General features: G+C 36.1%; 1 protein-coding gene across 4 annotated transcripts in view; it reads left to right on the top strand.

Moving 5' to 3' along the window:
- The window catches only part of LOC141503010 (N-acetyllactosaminide beta-1,6-N-acetylglucosaminyl-transferase-like), a 146861-nt gene that overhangs the window by 16341 nt on the left and 110416 nt on the right, over positions 1 to 20104 (top strand). For 3 of the 4 annotated variants that reach the window (XM_074208081.1, XM_074208080.1, XM_074208078.1), the window contains one exon: positions 18504 to 20077. In XM_074208081.1, the coding sequence (XP_074064182.1) occupies positions 19156 to 20077 (922 nt within the window). In that variant the 5' untranslated portion in view covers positions 18504 to 19155. Of the gene's footprint in view, positions 1 to 13788; positions 17347 to 18503; positions 20078 to 20104 lie in introns of those variants that run through there. The other variant, XM_074208082.1, reaches the window with a different exon arrangement.

Below are 20104 nucleotides of genomic sequence, written 5' to 3'. Positions count from 1 at the left end.
AGCAAAGGTTCCCTCATTCCCCCTTGCCTCCCCCCTTCCATATCATTGCAATAGCTCATTGTAATAAAAAAAAAATCTTATTATGTGAAATATCTTGGGACTATTACCCCTCTCTTTTTTCTTTCTCCCTTTCCATTTCCCTTTTTTTCCCTATTGACTCCATTTTTACACCATATTTTATCTTCGAATTCAGCTTTCTCCTGTGCTTCAACTATAAAAGCTCCCTCTACCTGCTCTATTAACTGAGATGGTTCATATGAATATTATCAGTATCATTTTTCTATACATGCAGTTCATCCTCATTAAGTCCCTCATATTTCCCCCCTGTCCTCCAATCTCCATGCTTCACCTGAGTCCTGTATCTGAAGATCAAACCTTCTGTTCAGCTCTGGCCATTCCAAAAGGAACATTTGAAATTCCCCAGGTTCATTGAAAGTCCATCTTTTTCCCTGGAAGAGGACATTCAGCCTTGCTGGGTAGTTCATTCTTGGCTGCATTCTAAGCTCTTTTGCCTTCCAGTATATTGTATTCCAAGCCCTATGAGCTTCCAATGTAGTTGCTGCTAAGTCCTGTGTGATACTAACTGCAGCTCCATGATATTTGAACTGTGTCCTTCTGGCTGCTTGTAATATTTTCTCTTTGACTTGGGAGTTCTGGAACTTGGCTATAATATTCCTAGGGGTTGGGGTTTTTGGGATCTCTTTCTCAAGGGGATCGGTGGATTCTCTCCATTTCTATTTTGCCCTCTGCTTCTAGAATATCAGGGCAATTTTCCTGTAGTAATTCTTTGAAAATGATGTCAAGGCTCTTTACCTGATCATGACTTTCAGGTATTCCAATAATTTTTAAATTATCTTTCCTAAGTCTGTTTTCCATATCAGTTGTTTTTTCAATGAGATATTTCACATTTTCTTCTAATTTTTCATTTTTTTTTTGGTTTTGAATTATTGATTCCTGATTTCTGGTAAATTCATCAATCTCCCTGAATTCTATTCTTTGTCTGAAGGATTTGTTCTCCTCGGAGAGTTTTCTTATTTCTTTTTCCATCTGGCCAATTTTGCTTTTTAAATCATTCTTCTCCTCAATTAACTTTTTGAACTGTTTTATCCATTTGACCTAAGCTGGTTTTTAGCATGCTATTTTCTTCAGCATTTTTTTGGATTTCCTTGAATAAGCTGCTGACTTTTCATGTTTTTCCTGCATCTCTCTCCTTTCTTTTCCCAGTTTTTCTTCCAACTCCCTCATTTGATTTTCAAAAGTCTTTTTTGAGCTCTGTCATAGCCTGAGCCCAATTTCTGTTTTTCTTGGAGTCTTTAGATGCAGGAGCTTGTGCTTCCTCATCTTCAGACTGAGTATTTTGATCCTTCTTGGGCTCATTTGCAAAATATTTCTCAATGGTCTTCCTCTTGTTTCTTTGCTTGTTCATTTTCCCAGCCTAAGCCTGTTTTGGGGGTGCTTCCTGAGCTTTTGGGACACTCCCACAAGGGAGTTGTTCTATGGGGTGGGGGGCTAGACTAGAGTCAGGATCTGAACATGGTCAGAACCCCAGAGTCCTGTTCCAGGGGCAGAAGACAGAGCTCAGCAGTCTCTCTCTCTTCACTCCCCTCCCTCAGCTCATGCCCTGGGGGCTCCTGCTTACCCACTCCACCTGCTTCCATTTCCAGGTCTGGGCTGCTGAAAGACCAAGCTGCTCACTGTGTGCCCTGAGGGCTGGGCTCCATGTGCTCGCTCTGGCAGAGGTCCCCCACTGTTCCCCAACTTTGTGCCCAGTGCTCCCTGGGGTGCAGCTCAGGAGACTCCCCTACTGCTGTGAGCTGTGGCTCCCAGCACCCTGGGGCTGCCTCAGGGAGACTGAAGTTCTTTTACTCTGGTGGACCACCCCTCAGGCAGGCCGCCCCTCTGACCCTAGGGAGCAGAGCCTTTCTGCTCTTTTCCAGGTTACCTTGAATAGGAGAACTGCCTCACTGGGTCCCTTTGTGGGTTCTGTCTCTCAAAAGTTTAGTTAGAGTCCTTAGTTTATGAGTTTTTATCAGAGAGCTCCTAAGACTCATCCCTTCTTGTCACCATCTTGGCTCCACCACCCCCCCAAATAACATTTCAATATGATATGGAGTCAACCAAACCGAATAGTTGTTTGTTCTGCCTAGAGAAAGAGTTTCATGGGGTCAGGCAATTTCTCATAATCCATCACAGTTGGCATTAGTGTGGCATATCTGATTCTTTATCTTCAAAACCTGGATCTCTTGAAAATATGATGTTTAAAACTGAGACCAATATTTCAGATGTGTTCTGACTAGGAAAGAAAACAGAACTCTTCAAATTATTAGCCATATTTGCTTTTTAAAATATGTATATATCAAGCTACTGACTCATATATATCAAGCTTATATATATATATACTCATATATATTTCACATATACTCATATATACTCATATATATCAAGCTTAAAGTCCATTAAAACCATAAAAGTCTGCTGTTTAACTATGCCTCCTCCATATTGAACCCATGTAGCTAATTTTTTAAAACTTTACATTTATTACTATTCAAATTTATCATATTTGATTAGAACAATATCTATCCTTTCAAAAACCTTTCAGACTTTGAAGCCAAGCACTCAATGTGTTAAATACCTTTCCAGATTTTGTGTTTTTCTGCAAGTCTGATAAGCATCACACCTGTTTTCATGCAATAATTTTTTTTTTATGTTTTTGCAAGGCAAATGGGGTTAAGTGGCTTGCCCAAGGCCACACAGCTAGGTAATTATTAAGTGTCTGAGACCGGATTTGAACCCAGGTACTCCTGACTCTAAGGCCGGTGCTTTATCCACTACGCCACCTAGCCGACCCCTACTACACCACCTAGCTGCCCCAATAATTTTTAAAAATGTTAAAAGAACACATTTCTGTTCTATTAGAAATTTTCCAAGATGATATTAAAACCTTAATGACTACTTTTTGGACTTGGTAATTCAATTGAATTCAATAAAATTTAATTAAACATTGACTCTGGAAAGCCATGTTTACCTCTGCTTGGACCTCCAAATCCATCACCCTGGTTTCCTGTTTCTACCCCCTTCCAAAATTAATTCCTGGAGTTCCTACTCAAGATCCCAGCCCAAAGAGTATTCAACCTGTTGACTTCAGGACATCTTTATACTTTTTTATATTTACAGAGGACCACACTCCTCCTTAATTCTAATATTCCTTCCTTACATTGATTATTTCAAATTTATCCTATGGATAGCTTGTTTATAATTGTTTGCATGATATCTCCCTCCAAAGACTATGAGTTCCTAGAGAACAGGAAGTGTCTTTGAATTGTCATTGTATCCCTAACATTAAGGAAAATGCCTGGCACATTCTAAGTGCTTAATAAATATTTATTGACTAAGAGTTATTAAGTCTTTTATGTCTTTTATAGGTGACTCTCTAGGCCAAAACTCCCTTCCCTGGACACCATATATATATATATATATATATATGTATATATATATATATACATATATATGCATATATATATATATATTTCCCTATAAATATTATCAAAGGTAGCTAGGTTGTTCAGGGGATAGAGTGCCAGAACTGGAGTCAAGAAGTTCAAATCTAAACTCAGACTGCCTCACTTTCCTTATCTGTAAATGAGCTGGAGAAGGAAATGGCAAACTACTTTAATATCTTTGCCAAGAAAATCCCAAATGGTAACAGAGAATCAGACGTGATGGAAATGACCAAACAACAACAACACAAAAATACTATCTTTTCCCTAAATTTATGCTCATCAAAGGCAAGGGCTAGCTGTCTTTTATATTTGTGTCCCAGAACTTAGTATATTTAGGGGTTAATGGTCTCATTTTTTAGGCTTTTGCAAAAGGTGACCTATTATAAAAATTTTTTCCCCAAATCAAAGTTAATTCTGATCTGTTTGAAAATTAGCTCATTTCCTTTTTTCTGATCTTGCTGTAGGAGGAGAAATTATCCACATACGTGGATCTACTTGCATAGAGAGCAAGTGGGGTAATGGTTTTCCCTATTTGAGTGAAATTTAAGTCTCTTCCCATGGCAGAAAACATAACTCAAAGAATAGATGATCAATAGTTTTGGTTATTTCACAAAAGTAGTTCAGAAAATTTTGCTTGTTTGTTTGTTTGTTTTTAGATTTTTGCAAGGCAAATGGGGTTAAGTGGCTTGCCCAAGGCCACACAGCTACAAATTTTGAAAGTTTATACCTAACAATAGATTTTTTTTCTTCTTGAAATAACTAAAATTTCCACATACAAAGGTTAAAATATTATCTGTAGCTTCATTATTTTGAAACATAGTATGATTAACAGATGAGGCTAATGACTGTCCTTTAGATAGAAACTTAAACCCCTTAAACTAAAGATTGATATTTACTATTTCCCATTTGAATCAAGCTTAATTCAACAATGTACATCGTGCATTTAAATCTCAAGGGTAGCCTAAAATAGAAAAGAACAATTTTAGACAATACAGCTGGGGATCTTGATCAATATTCCTCCTACCACATGAGAATAGTTTTATTTCCCAGGCCTAACACTCCCTAAATAGGTAATTTGATGCAAGGAATGTCACAAATAATATAGAGCTAAAATCAGGATAGCTTGCTTGAAATCTCAAGAAATTGCACAACTATCATTAATATACAAATTTTAAGGAGCACAAGGGGAATAAGTGTTCTTTGTATGATGAAATCAAAGATCCCAAATAAAACCAAATGACATTAAAATCAAAACACTGAACTTTTTTTCAATAGCTTCATAAGCTATTTTTCTTTTTTTATTTTTTTTTTGCTTTCTTTCCTTTATTTTTCTGAATCCATCTTATGAGATTATCTAGCTTCCATGTTGGTCATAGATATAGATGTGTACTAGATATGCTCAATCAGTTACCAATGCAGTTTTACTCTACAATAACCAAAGGAAACAACATTGAATAAAATAATTTGTATCTTTTCCTAAAATTGAATGTTAAATTTTTTAAGTAGGCACAATGCATAAACCTATGGGCTCAACCCTTTGCAATCAGATGTGAGTCTGAACATTTGAACGCTGCTTCACCTGCCTTCCCCTCACTGCAAGTCTTTGATATAGTTTATGCATTTCTAAGTTTCTAAACTTTTTCAATGTCATCTGCTGGTCTTCCTATATTGTCTGAGGCTTCTAAAAACTCCTCTTAATTTATTACTATTTAATTTCTCCACAATTCTTTCTTTTCTATCTCAGGTACCCCCAAATTGTCCCTGATTGTTGCACTGATGGAATGAGCAAGTTCGTTAAGATTGATCATCAACCCCATGCTGCTGTTATGTTGTACAGTGTTCTTCTAGTTCTGCTTATCTTGCACAACATCAGTTCATACAAATCTCTCCAGGCTTTTCTGAATTCTCATCCCTCCTGATTTCTAATAGAATAATAGTGTCCCATAATGTACAAGTACCACAATTGGTTCAGCCATTCCCCAATTGATAGACATTCTTTTTTTTTTCAGATTTTTGCAAGGCAAACAGGGTTAAGTGGCTTGCCCAAGGCCACACAGCTATGTAATTATTAAGTGTCTGAGACCAGATTTGAACCCAGGTACTCCTGACTCCAAGGCCAGTGCTTTATCCACTATGCCACCTAGCCGCCCCTAAACATTCTTTACCACCACGAACAGGGCTGCTAATGAATATTTTTGTACAAGTGATGTTTTTACCCTTTTTCATGATCTCTTCAGGGTATAGACCCAGTAGTGGTATTGCTGGACCAAAGGGTATGCTCATTTTTGTTGCCCTTTGGGAGTAATTCCAAATTGCTCTTCAGAAAGGTTGGATGAGTTCACAGCTCCACCAACAATGTATTAGTGTCCCAGATTTCCCACATCCCTTCCAACATTGATCATTGTCCTTTCTGGTCATATTGGCCAGTCTGAGAGGTGTGAGGTGGTACCTCAGAGATGCTTTAATTTGTATTTCTCTAATAAGTAATGATTTAGAGCAATTTTTCATATGACTATGTATCACTTTGATTTCCTCATCTGTAAATTGCCTCTGCATAACCTTTGATCATCTGTCAATTGGAGAATGGCTTTGATTTTTAATAGATTTGACTCAATTCTCTATATATTTTAGAAATGAGTCCTTTGTCAGAGATACTACCTGTAAAAATTTACTACATTTTTTTGATCTTGGTTACAGTGCTTTTGTCTGTGCAAAAGTTTTCTAATTTAATGTAATCAAAATTACCTAGTTTGTTTTTAATGATGTTCTCCATCTCTTCCTTGGTCATAAACTGCTTCCCTTTCCACAGATCTGACAGGTAAACTATTCCTTGACCTCCTAGTTTGCTTGTAATATTGTCTTCTATGTCTAAATCCTGTATCTATTTTGATCTTATCTTGATATAGGGTATGAGGTGTTGGTCTAATCCAAGTTTCTGCCATACTAACTTCCAATTTTCTCATAATTTTTATCAAAGGGTGAGTTTTTATCCCAATAGCTGGACTCTTTGTCTTAGCTGATTACCATAATCATTTCCTGCTATTGCACCTAGTCTATTCCACTGATCCACCACTCTGTTTCTTAGCCAATACCAGACAGTTTTGATGACTGATGTTTTATAATATAATTTTAGATCTGGTAAGGCCAAGTCACCTTTTGCACTTTTTTTTTTATTAAATCCCTATAAATTCTTGACTTATTTCTCCATATGAATTTACTTACAATTTTTTCCTAACTCATTAAAGTAATTTTTGGAATTTTGATTGGTAGGGCACCAAAGCAGCGTTTTTTGGCAATGAATTGGAAATTGAGGGGATGCCCATCAATTGGGGAGCGGCTGAACAAGTTATGGTATATGAGTGTTTACAATTTATTTTTTTTATTTTTTATTTTTTTTTTTAGGTTTTTGCAAGGGAAATGGGGTTAAGTGGCTTGCCCAAGGCAACATAGCTAGGTAATTATTAAGTGTCTGAGATCAGATTTGAACCCAGGTACTCCTGATTCCAGGGCCAGTGCTTTATCCACTGTGCCACCTAGCCGTCCCTTGTATATGAGTGTTAAGAAGCATTATTGTTCTATAAAAAACCATGAAAGGCAGGATTTTAGAGAAGCATGGATGAAATTACTGTAACTGATGCTAAGTGAAGGGAGCAGAATCAAGAGAACTTTGTATATATTAACAACAACATTGTGAGTTGATCAACTTAGGTGGATGCAGCTCCTTTCAGAAGTTCAGGGAGTTAGGACAACACTGGGAGACCTATTATGGACAATCCTATTCACATCCAGAAGGGGAAAAAAACCAAAATAAAACAAAACCAAAAAACCCTACAAAATCTGAATGAACACTACGTTCGCTTCTTAAAAATTTCTCTGTTTTCCTTTCTTTTCACATGATTTTATTTCTTTTCCATTAGTCCTAATTCCTCACACAGAAAATGATTAATCTGTAATCATGTTAAACACAAATATATATGTATAATGTTCACCACTGAGGGGAGGGGCAGGAAGAATAGAAGGAAATTATATAATTTATAAATATGTATATGCATGTGGATGAATCTTGAAAAACTTTCAAATATGTAATAGGAAAAATAAAATATCAATTGAGAAAAAAAGAATTAGAGTTGAAGTAGAGTAATAGCTTTCAAATACCATAATTTCCATGAACACTTCCACTTATTATCATGTGAATTCTCTGTCACAAGGAAACTTTCAATTTTAAAGTTTTTTTTTAATTTATGGAATACAACATTTTAATAATTTAATATAATAAAAAGATTACACATGTAAATGCACATTAATTATGTACAACTTGCTATTCCTTATAAATATATTAAGAGGATATATAAATAAAAAATATAATTAAATATATAAATATATATATATATATATATAAAATATAAAAAGGCTGCAATTTTTTTCTTCTTTTTTTTGTTATTCCATCCCTCCCTGTCCTATAGATATGGAAAATCATTCTATTGTATATGTCACTATTTTCTCTGGATACTTCCTTCAAATGTCTTTTGTAGTTAATTTGGGTATTTATAATAGTAAAAATGATTTATTTGCTCAAAGTTGTTCTTAAGACAATATTGATGTTATTATATGCAATGTTCCTTTGGTTCTGATCATTTTATTCCTCATTATTCATGCAAGTCTATCCATGCTTTTCTAAGATCACCAAATTCATTATTTCCTATAGCACAGTAGTATTCCATCACAATCATATAGCACAACTTGTTCAGTCATTACTCAATTGATGGGTATATCTGCAATTTCTAGTTCTTTGTCACCACAAAAGGAGCTTCTGTAACTATTTTATAACATATAGATTCTTTTCCTTTTTTCCTAATCATATTTGGAAATAGTCCCAGTAATGGTATTGCATCTGATCTTACTGGAAAAGCTTCTCAGTTATCCCCCATTATAAATAATGCTTGTTGATGGTTATCAGTTTAAGGAAAAATCCATTTATACCTATGAGTGTTGTACTTTATCAAAAGCTTTTTCTGCATATAATGATATAATAATATTTTTTCTTTTATTTTTGATATAATTATGTTACTACTTTTTCTTATGTTAAAGCATCCTTGCACTCCTCATATAAGTCCCACTTGTTCATAATAGAATTGTTGTAATATGTTGTTGTAATCTTTTAGCAACTATTTTATTTAGGGTTTTTGCATCCATTTTCATAATGAAATTGTTCTATAATTTTTTCCTCTATTTTCAGTCTTAACATAATTTGGATTTCAAAATATGATCTCTTCTAGTCACTTTGATCTGCAAGTTGCTACTTTGTCTAGTTATATGGCAGAAGGTACTTCTGGCAATTCAAATGTGACTTTTCATTCATTGCACTAATATGTATTAAATGCCATATGTGCCAGACACTGTGTTCTAGCTATTGATCATGCAAAGAAAAAAGCAAAAAGGAAAAAGGAAATAGAACTCACATTCTATTGGAGAGAAAAGTAAACAAAGATTTTATAAATATAAAACAAATATATAAAATAAATACAAAGTAGCATGTGGTTGGACTGAGAACAGGAATTATGAGAAAAGGCCTCATCATTTAAACTGAGACTTGAAGAAAGTTACACATTCTATGAAGCAGAGGCATCAGCCTAAGTACAGGACAGAAATAAGAGATGGCATACTATTTAGAGAGAATGAAACTTTTATCTCACTTTATCTGACATTTGTTCTCCAGATTTTGAACAATAGTTGTATATGTATATATTACACACACACACATATACACATTTTCTTAACCCTACATCAATAAAATTAATTCAACAGATTATGCAAAGCAGATACAAAGAGTTGAAATTCTAAAAGAAAAAAAAACTATTTTGGTATTGGGGGCAATTTTATGAACAGCCAGTAGGTCAAACCTCTTAGAGAACTGTGGGTGAAGATCTACCATGCTTTGTCATCAGTTCTGAATCATTATAGCATATGTGCATGTGATCACAAGATTACTAGAATAACAAAGGATTATTATAAGATTTTTTTCAGTTAATATCAGGGAAGCACTATTAAAATTTTTTAATGTAATAATACTAATTCTCTTTTTATTAAACTTTTACTTTCAAAGTCCTTTCCTTTTTATTATCTCATTTTATTTTATCTCTTGTATAGGAAAAGTCTTTAATTCTTTTAGTAGATAGTCAATAAATATTAAACACTTTTTGTGTGCCAAGAATCCTGCAAAGCACATACAATGCAAAAAAAGGCTAAAGAACTCATCTCTCAAGGTGTTCAATTTCTACTGGGGAGACAATATGTAAGCAAAAGATACTATATACAAAACAATATTTTATATATATTATAAATTGGAAGTTAGAAATAGTGGGAAAGCACTTGTTGGAGAAACCAAAGACAAATCATCAGAGGTGGAGCCAGGGTTAGAATCCCTGTTTCCTGACTCCTAGCCCCGATATCTTTTTCTCACTTCAGTTTACCTAACGGAAGCAAATAGACATTCAACTGTCTTGTTTCAACAAGCTTCCTTATTTGGGCACCTTCCTTCTCCAACCTGAAGGTGGCATAGTAACATAGTCCCTCGGGGCACTTCGTCCAAGAAGTTTAATTCACACTTGGTCTGGTACCTAGGCAATAAATAGTATTTGTGCTAGGAGGGAAAAGGTATCCATAGAACCCAAATCAAGTCTGAAATTTCTAAAACACCTTGGACAGCTCCAGAAATTTTGAGTCTATTCCACAATCTCCCTTGGGGTTCTAACTAAGGAGAGACTTAAAGAATCCTGCTTAAGTTTCTCTAACCTTCCATGCTTAGATCTTGGTTAGATCTCTGTCCTCTCAGAATTATTGGGGACACAAGAAATTAACTAATAACCTGGCAAAAAGATGATGCATTTCTGGCACTCTGATCCTCAATGGAAGTATTCCCCTGGGGAGTTGCAAAAGTGTGACAAATCCACACATGACTAACTTATGAAAAATTAAATATTGATCCTGCTAAGACAAAAAATATAAGGGAAACATTTTTTAGACTTCAACAGAAAAGATCAGGGGATAAGAAGAGTAGGGTCATATAAAAAATAATGAACCAGTAGGCAAGAATAATATGTTATCTACTATTCACCAATATCTTTGTAGGTTTGCATTTAAGTAAGACACGAGATAGTTCAATGTAATGAAAAGAGAATTGAACTAGTGGTTATTTTTTAAAAAACAAAACAACGTTCTAGACCTGGCTTTAGCACTTAGTGAGCAATGTGACCATAAATAAATAAATTAGCCTGAGTCCTTAGTTTTCACATCTATTAAAACTGGGGCAACCTAGCTGCCCCAAGATAATCTTTTCTTGAGCTAAAACTGCCAAGCATTCACACTCAAAGTTGCAGAGTGTGCAGAGATGGATTTGTCATTGTTTGAATGTCAACCATATGTTTGCCTAAAAGACAACTCACACAAGGCAAGCTCTCACAAAGACATTAAAAGAAGCAATTACAGGACACTCTTAAAGGTCCCTCTGACAAACTTTAGTATTGATTGTGAGACACAGTAGACATGGGTAAAGGACTATCCACCATGGTGTACCTACATCAGAAAAGCCTCAGTGAACTATGAGCAAAGTAGAATTGCAATAGCACAAAAGAAATGTGAGATGTACACATTTAGAGACATCTTTCTCTTAAATGGGCATATGTTCTAATTGTGCTCAACCTTTAGTAACCTTCTGAGTTACTAGTTATTGGTCTGATCAGTCACAGTCAATCAATATACATTAGCCCCAATGTACTGATGTCATTTTGGTCCTTTTGAAGTATAAAGGACAGCAACCACACACTTATAAAAATCAGAGGAAGCCTCTAGGAATCAAACCCAAAGCACTACTCAAACCTAAAGGAAGTACTAGTCTTCTATTCCCATTACCTTTTGAAATAAATTCAAGATTTTGTCTAAAGAAATACGAGCAAACTAATGAAGAAAGGAATGTTTTAGACACATCAGAAAAGGCAATGTGGCCAATCATTATTTCATTTGGTTTTGTATATAGGAGGAGGGGAGATTTTAAGTTCTTAGATGCAGATGGTGAATTGTTGACTCAGTTGTTATTTTCTAGGAGATAAAGTTAAGGTTTTTAGAAAATTAGTCTTTAAATATTATTTGAACTTAAAAACCTTAATGGGTATTTCTGATGACTTTGTGGTGTCTGTAAGGAACTTTTAGAAACATATTTTCTTTTAGTTATATTTAATCTGTTCTGATAAGCTTAGTCTGCTACTATCAGTCTCTTTTTTCAAAGTACAAATATTTGATCAGCCTCTTTTAAAAATACTAATAATATATATCTCACTTCAAAGTGTGCAAGTGCAAAAATTGAATGTAAAAACAAACCCTATATACTAAGTGAACCTCAAAGTTTATTTAATTTGACTTTCAAGTGTGGAGGCAAATTTACAAAATCACTTAAGACATTCTGTTTTTCCAGCTACTTAATGGCAGAATAAAAGGAGGAGGTATTTGAAGGTGCCTTAGAGTCTAGACCTGTGAATTCTAGTCTATATCTGAATTCCTGTGCCACTAGACTATAAGTTGGTCATATGACCTTGAGAAAGTCACCAAGGGTATCTAGTTCTACTTATAATTAAGTTAGAATCTCCTTACGTCATTCTTAACCAATAGTCATTCTGCCTTCACTAAGAATCCTCCAGTGAGAGGAAACCAATTGCCTCCTGAAGAATCCCATTCAATTTTTGAAAATTTCTAATTATTTGAAATTTTTTCTCATATATGGATATAAGACCTAATTCTTTCTAACATCCACTCCATATTCATAGTTTAATGGTCTGGGACCAAGAAAATATTAGATAAGAGTATGCCCCAAATATTTGGGAGGAAAATTTTATACTTCTATTCTTGCTACATTTTTTATTTAATTTTTTAAATTTTAAAATATTTTTCCCTTACCCATATGCAAAAAACAAATTTAAACATTTACTTCCAAAACCTTTAGTTCCAAATTCTCTCTTCCTCCCATCCCATTCCCCTTCATTGAGGAAACAAGCTACTTGGTATAGGTTAAAAATGTGTAGCCATAAAAAATATAACTACAATAGTTATGTTGTAAAAGTAAACATAACCCCCCACACACACCACGTGCACACAAAGAGAAACCTCAAGAAAAATAAAGTGAAAGAAAGAAAGGGGAAAAAATGTTTCAGTCTGTATGCAGACACCCATCAATTCTGTCTTTGGGATGGGTAACATTCTTTATCATAAGTCTTTTGTAGTTCTCTTTGGTCATAGCATTGCTGAGAAAAGGTAGATCATTCACAACTGATCATCCTGCAGTGTGACTATTATTTTATATAATGTACATTTCTCATTGCATCTGCTCATGTAAGTTTTTTTTTACTGAAAACATCCTATTCATCATTTCCCATATCAGATCAGCATTTCATCTCAATCATGTGCCACAACTTGTTCAGCCATTTCCCAAATGCTGGACATACTTTCAATCTCCAGCTCCCCACCACCAGAAGAGGGCTACTATAACTATCCCTACACATATAATTTTTTTTTCTTCCCTTATTTCATCTCTTCTAGAATATAGATCTAGTAGTGGCACTGCTAGGTCAAAGGGTTCACATGATTCTATAGCCCTTTGGGCATATATACAAATTGCCCTACAGAATTATTGAATCATTTCATAACTCCTCCAACAAGGCATCAATGTCTCAACTTCCCTACATCCCTTCCAAAATTTGTCATTTTTTTTCCTTCTTTCCTTTTAGTCAATCCAACAGGTATAAGATAGTATACTTCAGAATTGTTCCAACCTGCATTTCTCCTATCAATAGTAAGGAAGGACATTTAACAAAAATTTAGATAGATTATATTGATAACCTCATCTGAAGATTCTTTATATCTCTTGATCATTTATGAATTGGGGAATGGCTCTTATTTTTTATAAATTTGACTCAGTTCTCTGTTTGAGAAATGAAATATTTATCAGAGAAATTTGTTTCAATATTTTTTCCTACAGTTGCTATTACTAGCTGTATTTCCCTCCTTTCTGTTGCTCCCATCCCCATGTATTCTACTCTCTTTCCTTTTACCCTATCCCTCCTCAAAATTGTGTTCCATCTAACTACCCTCTTCCATGATCTTACCTCCTTTTTATCATTTATGCCTCACTCCCCCCATTGTCCCCTTTCTCCCACCCCTTTTGTCTCCTATTTTCCTCCAAGGTAAGATAGTTTTCTATACTCAATTTGGTGTGTATATTATTCCCTGTCTGAGTCAATCCTGATGAGAGTAAGGCTCCCTCACTTCCCCTGAACTTCTCCCTCTTCCATTCCACTATAAAATCTTTTTCTTTCATCTTTTATATGAAATAACTTATCCCATTTCTACCTCTCCTTTCCCTTTCTTCCAGAACATTCCTTTCTCCCTCCATTAACTCAACTTTTTAATATATTATACTTTCAAATTTATTCTCTCCTGTTCCTTTTCTATAGGTGCTTCTACAGCAAGTAGGTGGCTCAATATATAGAGCACTGGCCTTGGAATCAAGAAGATGGAAGTTTAAATTCAGCCTCAGACACTACTTATTAGCTGTGTGATCTTGGGCAAGTCACTTAACCCTGATTGCCTCACATCTAGGGCCTTCTCAGGTTGTCCTGATTCCTCTCTGGCCATTGGACCCAGATGGCTCCAGAGGAGCAAGTGAGGCTAATGTCTTAGCACAGCACCCCACACTCAAATCCAATTCACATGCTTATCATGGCATCATCTCCCTGATGTCATAGACTTCTTCAAAAATAAAGTACAAACGTTATAACTGTCCTAATAAATGAGAAAGTTCATATGAGTTATCAGTATCATCTTTCTATGCAGGAATACAAGCAGTTCAACATCATTAAATCCCTCATAATTTGCTCTTCCTGTCCATCCTCTCTATGCATCCTCTGAGTCCTGTACTTGAAGATCAAACTTTCTGTTCAGCTCAACATTTCATCAGTAATGTCTGAAAGTTCCCCATTTCACTGAATGTCCATCTTTTCCCTTGAAAGAGTATGTTCAGGAGCGGTTAGGTGGCGTAGTGGATAAAGCACCGGCCCTGGAGTCAGGAGTGCCTGGGTTCAAATCCGGTCTCAGACACTTAATAATTACCTAGTTGTGTGGCCTTGGGCAAGCCACTTAACCCCATTTGCCTTACAAAAAAAAAAAAAAAACCTAAAAAAAAGTGTATGTTCAGTTTTTCTGAGTAATTGATTCTTGGTTTTAATCCAAACTCTTATGCCTTCCAGAATATTATATTCTAGGCCTTATGATCCCTTAATGTAATGTGCTTTATCTTGACTGTCGCTCCACAATATTTGAATTGTTTCTTTTTGGCTGCTTCCAATATTTTCTCTTTGATTTGGGAGTTCTGAAATTTGTCTATAATATTTCTGGCAGTTTTCATTTTGGGATCTCTTTCAGGAGATGATTAGTGGATGCTTTCAATTTCTATTTCACCCTCTGTTTTTAGGCTATCAGATCAGTTTTCCTGGATAATTTCTAGAAAAATAAGGTTTGGGCTCTTTTTTTTTTGTTTGTGAGGTTCAGGTAGCCCAATATTTTTTAAATAATCTCTTCTAGATCTGCTTTCCAGGTCATTTTTTTCCAATGAGATATTTTATATTTTCTTCTGGTTTTTCATTCTTCGGTTTTGTTTTATTGTTTCTTGATTTCTCACAAAGTCATCAGCTTCCCTTAGCTCCATTCTACATTTTAAGGAATCATTTTCTTCTAAGAGCTTTTGTATCTCCTTTTCCATTTGACTAATTTTGCTTTTTAAGGCAATCTTCTCCTCATTGACTTTTTGGACTTTTTTTTCCCCATTTGACCCAAACTTGTTTTTAAGATGCTATTTTCTTCAGAATTTTTTTTTTATCTCCTTCACCAAGCTGCTGATTTGGTTTTCATGATTTTCTCTCATTGCTGTCATTTCTCTTCCCAATTTTTCCTCTATCTCTCTTATTTGATTTTCAAAATCTTTTTTGAGCTCTTACATAGACTGAGACCAATTCATACTTTTCACAGAGGCTTTGGGTGCAGGAGCTTTGACTTAATCATCTTCTGAGTGTGCATTTTGGTTCTCTATAGGATTATTTTTTCTCCCATTGTTTGCTCTTTTCCCCAGCCTATGATTTGATTTTAACTTTTTGTTTAGATGGGGCTCTGTTTCCAGGATAGATGATGCACTGTCCCAAACTTTTTAGGGTTTTTGAAGCTGTTTTCAGGGATACCCCTCAGGGACCTGCAAGTGCTCAATTCCTCCAAGGCCTTTATGAGAGGTTATGACTGCTCTCCTGGTCTGTGCTTTGGTCTGAATGATCAAAGCACTCCTTTCTGCCCTAGAACCATAAGGAGACTTCCTGCTCTAATATGGCAATGAGCTCTGTTGTTCTTCTGCTCCTTTTCCTGAGTCTGGGGTCCCAGACTGTGACCTGGATCTGAGTATTGGCAAAGCACCAGAGTTCTGCCTCAGGAATTGCACCGAGCCCTCTCCAGTCTCAACCCCATTAACGTCATGGGCTGACAATCAACAATTACAAACAATAATTACAGTCAACTTCTGGGTGACTCCCTACTGAGTGGCCCCTCAGGCCTATTCCCATTCCTCTGGGGACTGCACTGGACTGTGCTCCACTCTCACTCTGGTGTGGTTTTCCTGTTTACCTTTCCAATTTTCCTTGGTAATCCTTGAACTGAAAAGTCTGGAAACCACCACCCCTGCCCAGTCTCAGGTGCCCCAAGGTCTGTTCCTGGATAGCTGGAGTCAGTTCCCTTCAGTGCTGCCTGGGACCATGGGCCCTCTCTAGCCTCAGTGCAACAGATCCTTCCTTCCCACAGATCTTCCAAATTGTCTTAGACTGGAAAATTGTTTCACTCAGACTTTTTGTGTGTTTTATCACTCTAGAATTTAATTAGAATCATTATTTAAAGGTATTTGGAGTGGTTTGGGGGAGATCTCACAGGAGTCTCTGTCTTTACTTCTTGCTACATTTTTTTCCCTTTTGTTTTTGCAAGACAATGGGGTTAAGTGACTTGCTTAAGGTCACACAGCTAGGTGATTATTAAGTGTCTGAGGCCACATTTGAACTCAGGTCCTTCTGACTCCAGGGCTGATGCACTATCTACTGCACTACCTAACTGCCCTTTATGAACTTGTTTTTAAGAAAGTTTGATCCTCACATTTCAAAACAATCGAAATATCTTGTAATACCATGTATTTTATTTTATGAATTTAAAAAAATTCTGAGAAGAGGTTTATAGACTTAAAGCAAAGGGGACAATGATATAAAAGAAATTCAGAATCCATGCTCTAGAAGATGAGGCTTGAGCAGAGTTTTGAAAGAAATAAGGGCTTCTAAGAGACAGAGATGGGATGTTAGCCAGGGCACGAGTATGGAATTGTCATATGTGAGGAATAGCAAGCCAGCCAGTTTGCCCCAAAACATGTCAGAAAGAAAGCAATGTATGTAGCCTCTCTTGCTTCTGTGCTGTTCCCTCAATTTAAATCCTATGGCTGGAAAACTCCTGCAGAACCCTTAAACTAGGTTCAGGGTAGTCTGTGAGAACATGTTTCTAATATAACTCAACAAGGCCCACCAGTATGTTTACTTAATAAGCCAGAAGATACAATTATCTGAAATCAAAGACAGGAATTTATTGAAACAGCACCATCAGAACAGTATCTACAAGATAGCCTCTGGCATTAATTATCTTAAATTCTTTGAGGAAAACAACACATAAAGGAAAACTAAAGAAGTTGAAGAATACTTCTCTTTGGGATGATCTGCAAGTGACCTCATAGGTAAGATAAACTGAAAGTTCACCTATAAGAGACCTAAGACCCAGGGAGCAGAGTCTAGTATGTGAGGGTCTACAGATGTGGTCTCTACAGATTCATAAACTTTAAAGACCTTAGTAGACGTTTTTTGGTTTTCTTGCAAGGCTGAGTGACTTTCCCAAGGTCACCCAGCTAGCTGGGTGGATTTGAATTCAGGTCCTTCTAACTATAGGGCCTGTACTCTATCCACTGAGTCACCTAATTGCCCCTTTAGTAGACATTTTAATGAATCAGTGTGGTCAAAATAACTAAGTACTTCTTTAATCAACTCTGGTGATAAAGATTTCTGAACTTAGCAGTAATGTAAAGCAAAGGAAAATTGACAGAGTCTATTACTAGTTCCAAACTTGAAGCCTTTCTTGTGTGGTAAGGACTTGTTTTCTCTTTAAAAAAATTTTTTTTATTCTGATCAATGTGAACATTGCCTTATATAAAGAAAAAACATGAAACTACAAATCCCCATTATAGCTTGTTTTTAATATTTAACAAATTAACCAAATTAATTCTAAAGTTATCCCACTTTTGAATGTTTTCCTCTCCATCTATTTTTTCTCTCTTGCATATTATTTATAATTCTTCATTGATGCAGAATCTATTGGCATAGACTTCAGGAACCAAAAGTCTCCTCTACACAGAATAAGACATGATTCTATAATGAATTTTACTGCAGTTGGAAAGTAAATGGATATGTTAATGATCTTCCTCACTTTAGACCCCCACAAATCACTTTTATTGGTACCATTGTTAGGTATTTAGCATATATTATGTTTTATTCTAGTCCTTTGTATTTATGTAGTCTAAACTTTAAGCCTTAGGAACTCAGGAATGGTATCTTTGATAATCTAGAAATGCTTAGAAGTGACCATTTTCTCCAAATTGGAATTTCTTTCCAGCAAATCACCTATAGTGGCTACAGACCTAGGTCAAAGTCTTCAGACAAAATTAAAGAAAGCACATTTCCCTCAATATCTTTCCTTCCATCATTTGTTTTATTTTACCTAGATCCATTTCCTTAGGTCATGGCTACACAACCCCACCCCCCAGCCCCATGAATCTATACAACATGGTTTTTTTGCTAAGGCTAGATTCAATAAAATGAATTCTTCATTCTTTATCTGCAGGTGTAAAGAAGCCTACAGGCTGAGCAACAGAGAGTTCTCTGCTTGTTTAGCGGTGCATAGAAATGAAGAACAGGAGCACTTTCAAGATACATTTTATCCCTTTGCTTCTGATCAGCATTTGACCCTGAAAAGACTGATGTGAGATGGGCAGCTTCTTCTCATTTTCCAGTGTATTGGTAAAGGCCACATCAAGAGTTTGCAGCCCTGGAAATTTCCTCATCTGGAGAATTACCCATCCTGTTTTGCTCTGAGGCTGGTTTGTGGCTAGCACTCTGCGGCCAGCCCTGCCAGCTTCCTTCCACAGAACTTCACCTAAAGCCCACAGATGAACAATGTCAGTGCACCATTAGGGAGGATCTTATTTTGTGTTGTTAGTTCTTCCTTGAGTAAATGGAAACTCTTCTTTCTCGGAACAAGAAATTATAGCTACAAGACCCACTAGACCAATAGGAGAATTTGAAGATTGATTTTGGAAACAAAACAATTAGAACAGAATTGGCTTCTTTTTTTTTGTTTTTTACAAGGCAAAGGGCTTGCCCAGTGTCACACAACTAGTCTGAGGTTGGATTTGAACTCAGGTTCTCCTGACTCCAGGGCCAGTGTTCTATCCACTGTGCCACCACGCTGCCCCCAGAACAGAGTTTTTTAAAAAATGAATCCAAAGAAATTTCATTTCTTTGTGATTATTACTTTCACAGTGACAATCCTTTCCTTCTATATCAACAGCATGTTCCTACAAAAAATAAATCAGGAGATACTAAAAATCTCAAACTCTTCAGTCCTTGCTGAAGTTTGTGAGTCAATTATCAGAGGACAAGTAATTTCCTTTCAAGAAACTGTCCTTAATCCATCATTTGGAAATCTTTCTTGCCAAGAGTATGTGCTCCAAAGTCACTATATAACAGTTCCCCTTTCAAAAGAAGAAGCCCAGTTTCCTTTGGCCTATATAATGGTCATACATAAGGATTTTAAAACCTTTGAGAGGCTCTTCAGGGCAGTTTATATGCCCCAAAATGTTTACTGTGTACATGTGGATGAGAAGGCAACAGCCAAGTTTAAAAATGCTGTGGAGTGGTTGGTGGACTGCTTCCCCAATGTTTTTCTTGCCTCCAAGATGGAGTCAGTTGTCTATGCTGGAATATCTAGACTCCAGGCTGACCTGAACTGCATGAAAGACCTTGTAGCCTCTGAGGTTCAGTGGAAGTACCTTATCAACACCTGTGGACAAGATTTCCCTCTAAAAACCAATAAAGAAATAACTCAGCATTTGAAAGCATTTAAAGGGAAAAATATCACCCCAGGAGTGCTGCAGCCACCTCATATTACTTTAAGGACCAAATATATCTATAAAGAGCAGAGATATCGTTTATTTTCCTTCATGCTGAGGACTTTGCAAAGGAAAACTCTTCCTCCTCACAACCTGACCATTTATTTTGGCTCAGCTTATGTTGCCCTTACAAGGGAATTTGCCAACTTTATTCTCCAAGACCAACAGGCCATTGATTTATTGGAGTGGTCTGAGGATACCTACAGTCCTGATGAACATTTCTGGGTGACGCTCAATAGAAATCCAGGTATGATTGACTGTTTTTATACGAATT

This window comes from Macrotis lagotis, chromosome X, assembly GCF_037893015.1.
Source record: "Macrotis lagotis isolate mMagLag1 chromosome X, bilby.v1.9.chrom.fasta, whole genome shotgun sequence".
Taxonomy (NCBI): Eukaryota; Metazoa; Chordata; class Mammalia; order Peramelemorphia; family Peramelidae; genus Macrotis; species Macrotis lagotis.
Note: the sequence above shows the minus strand (reverse complement) of the source record. Positions and strands in the feature narration are given on the sequence as shown.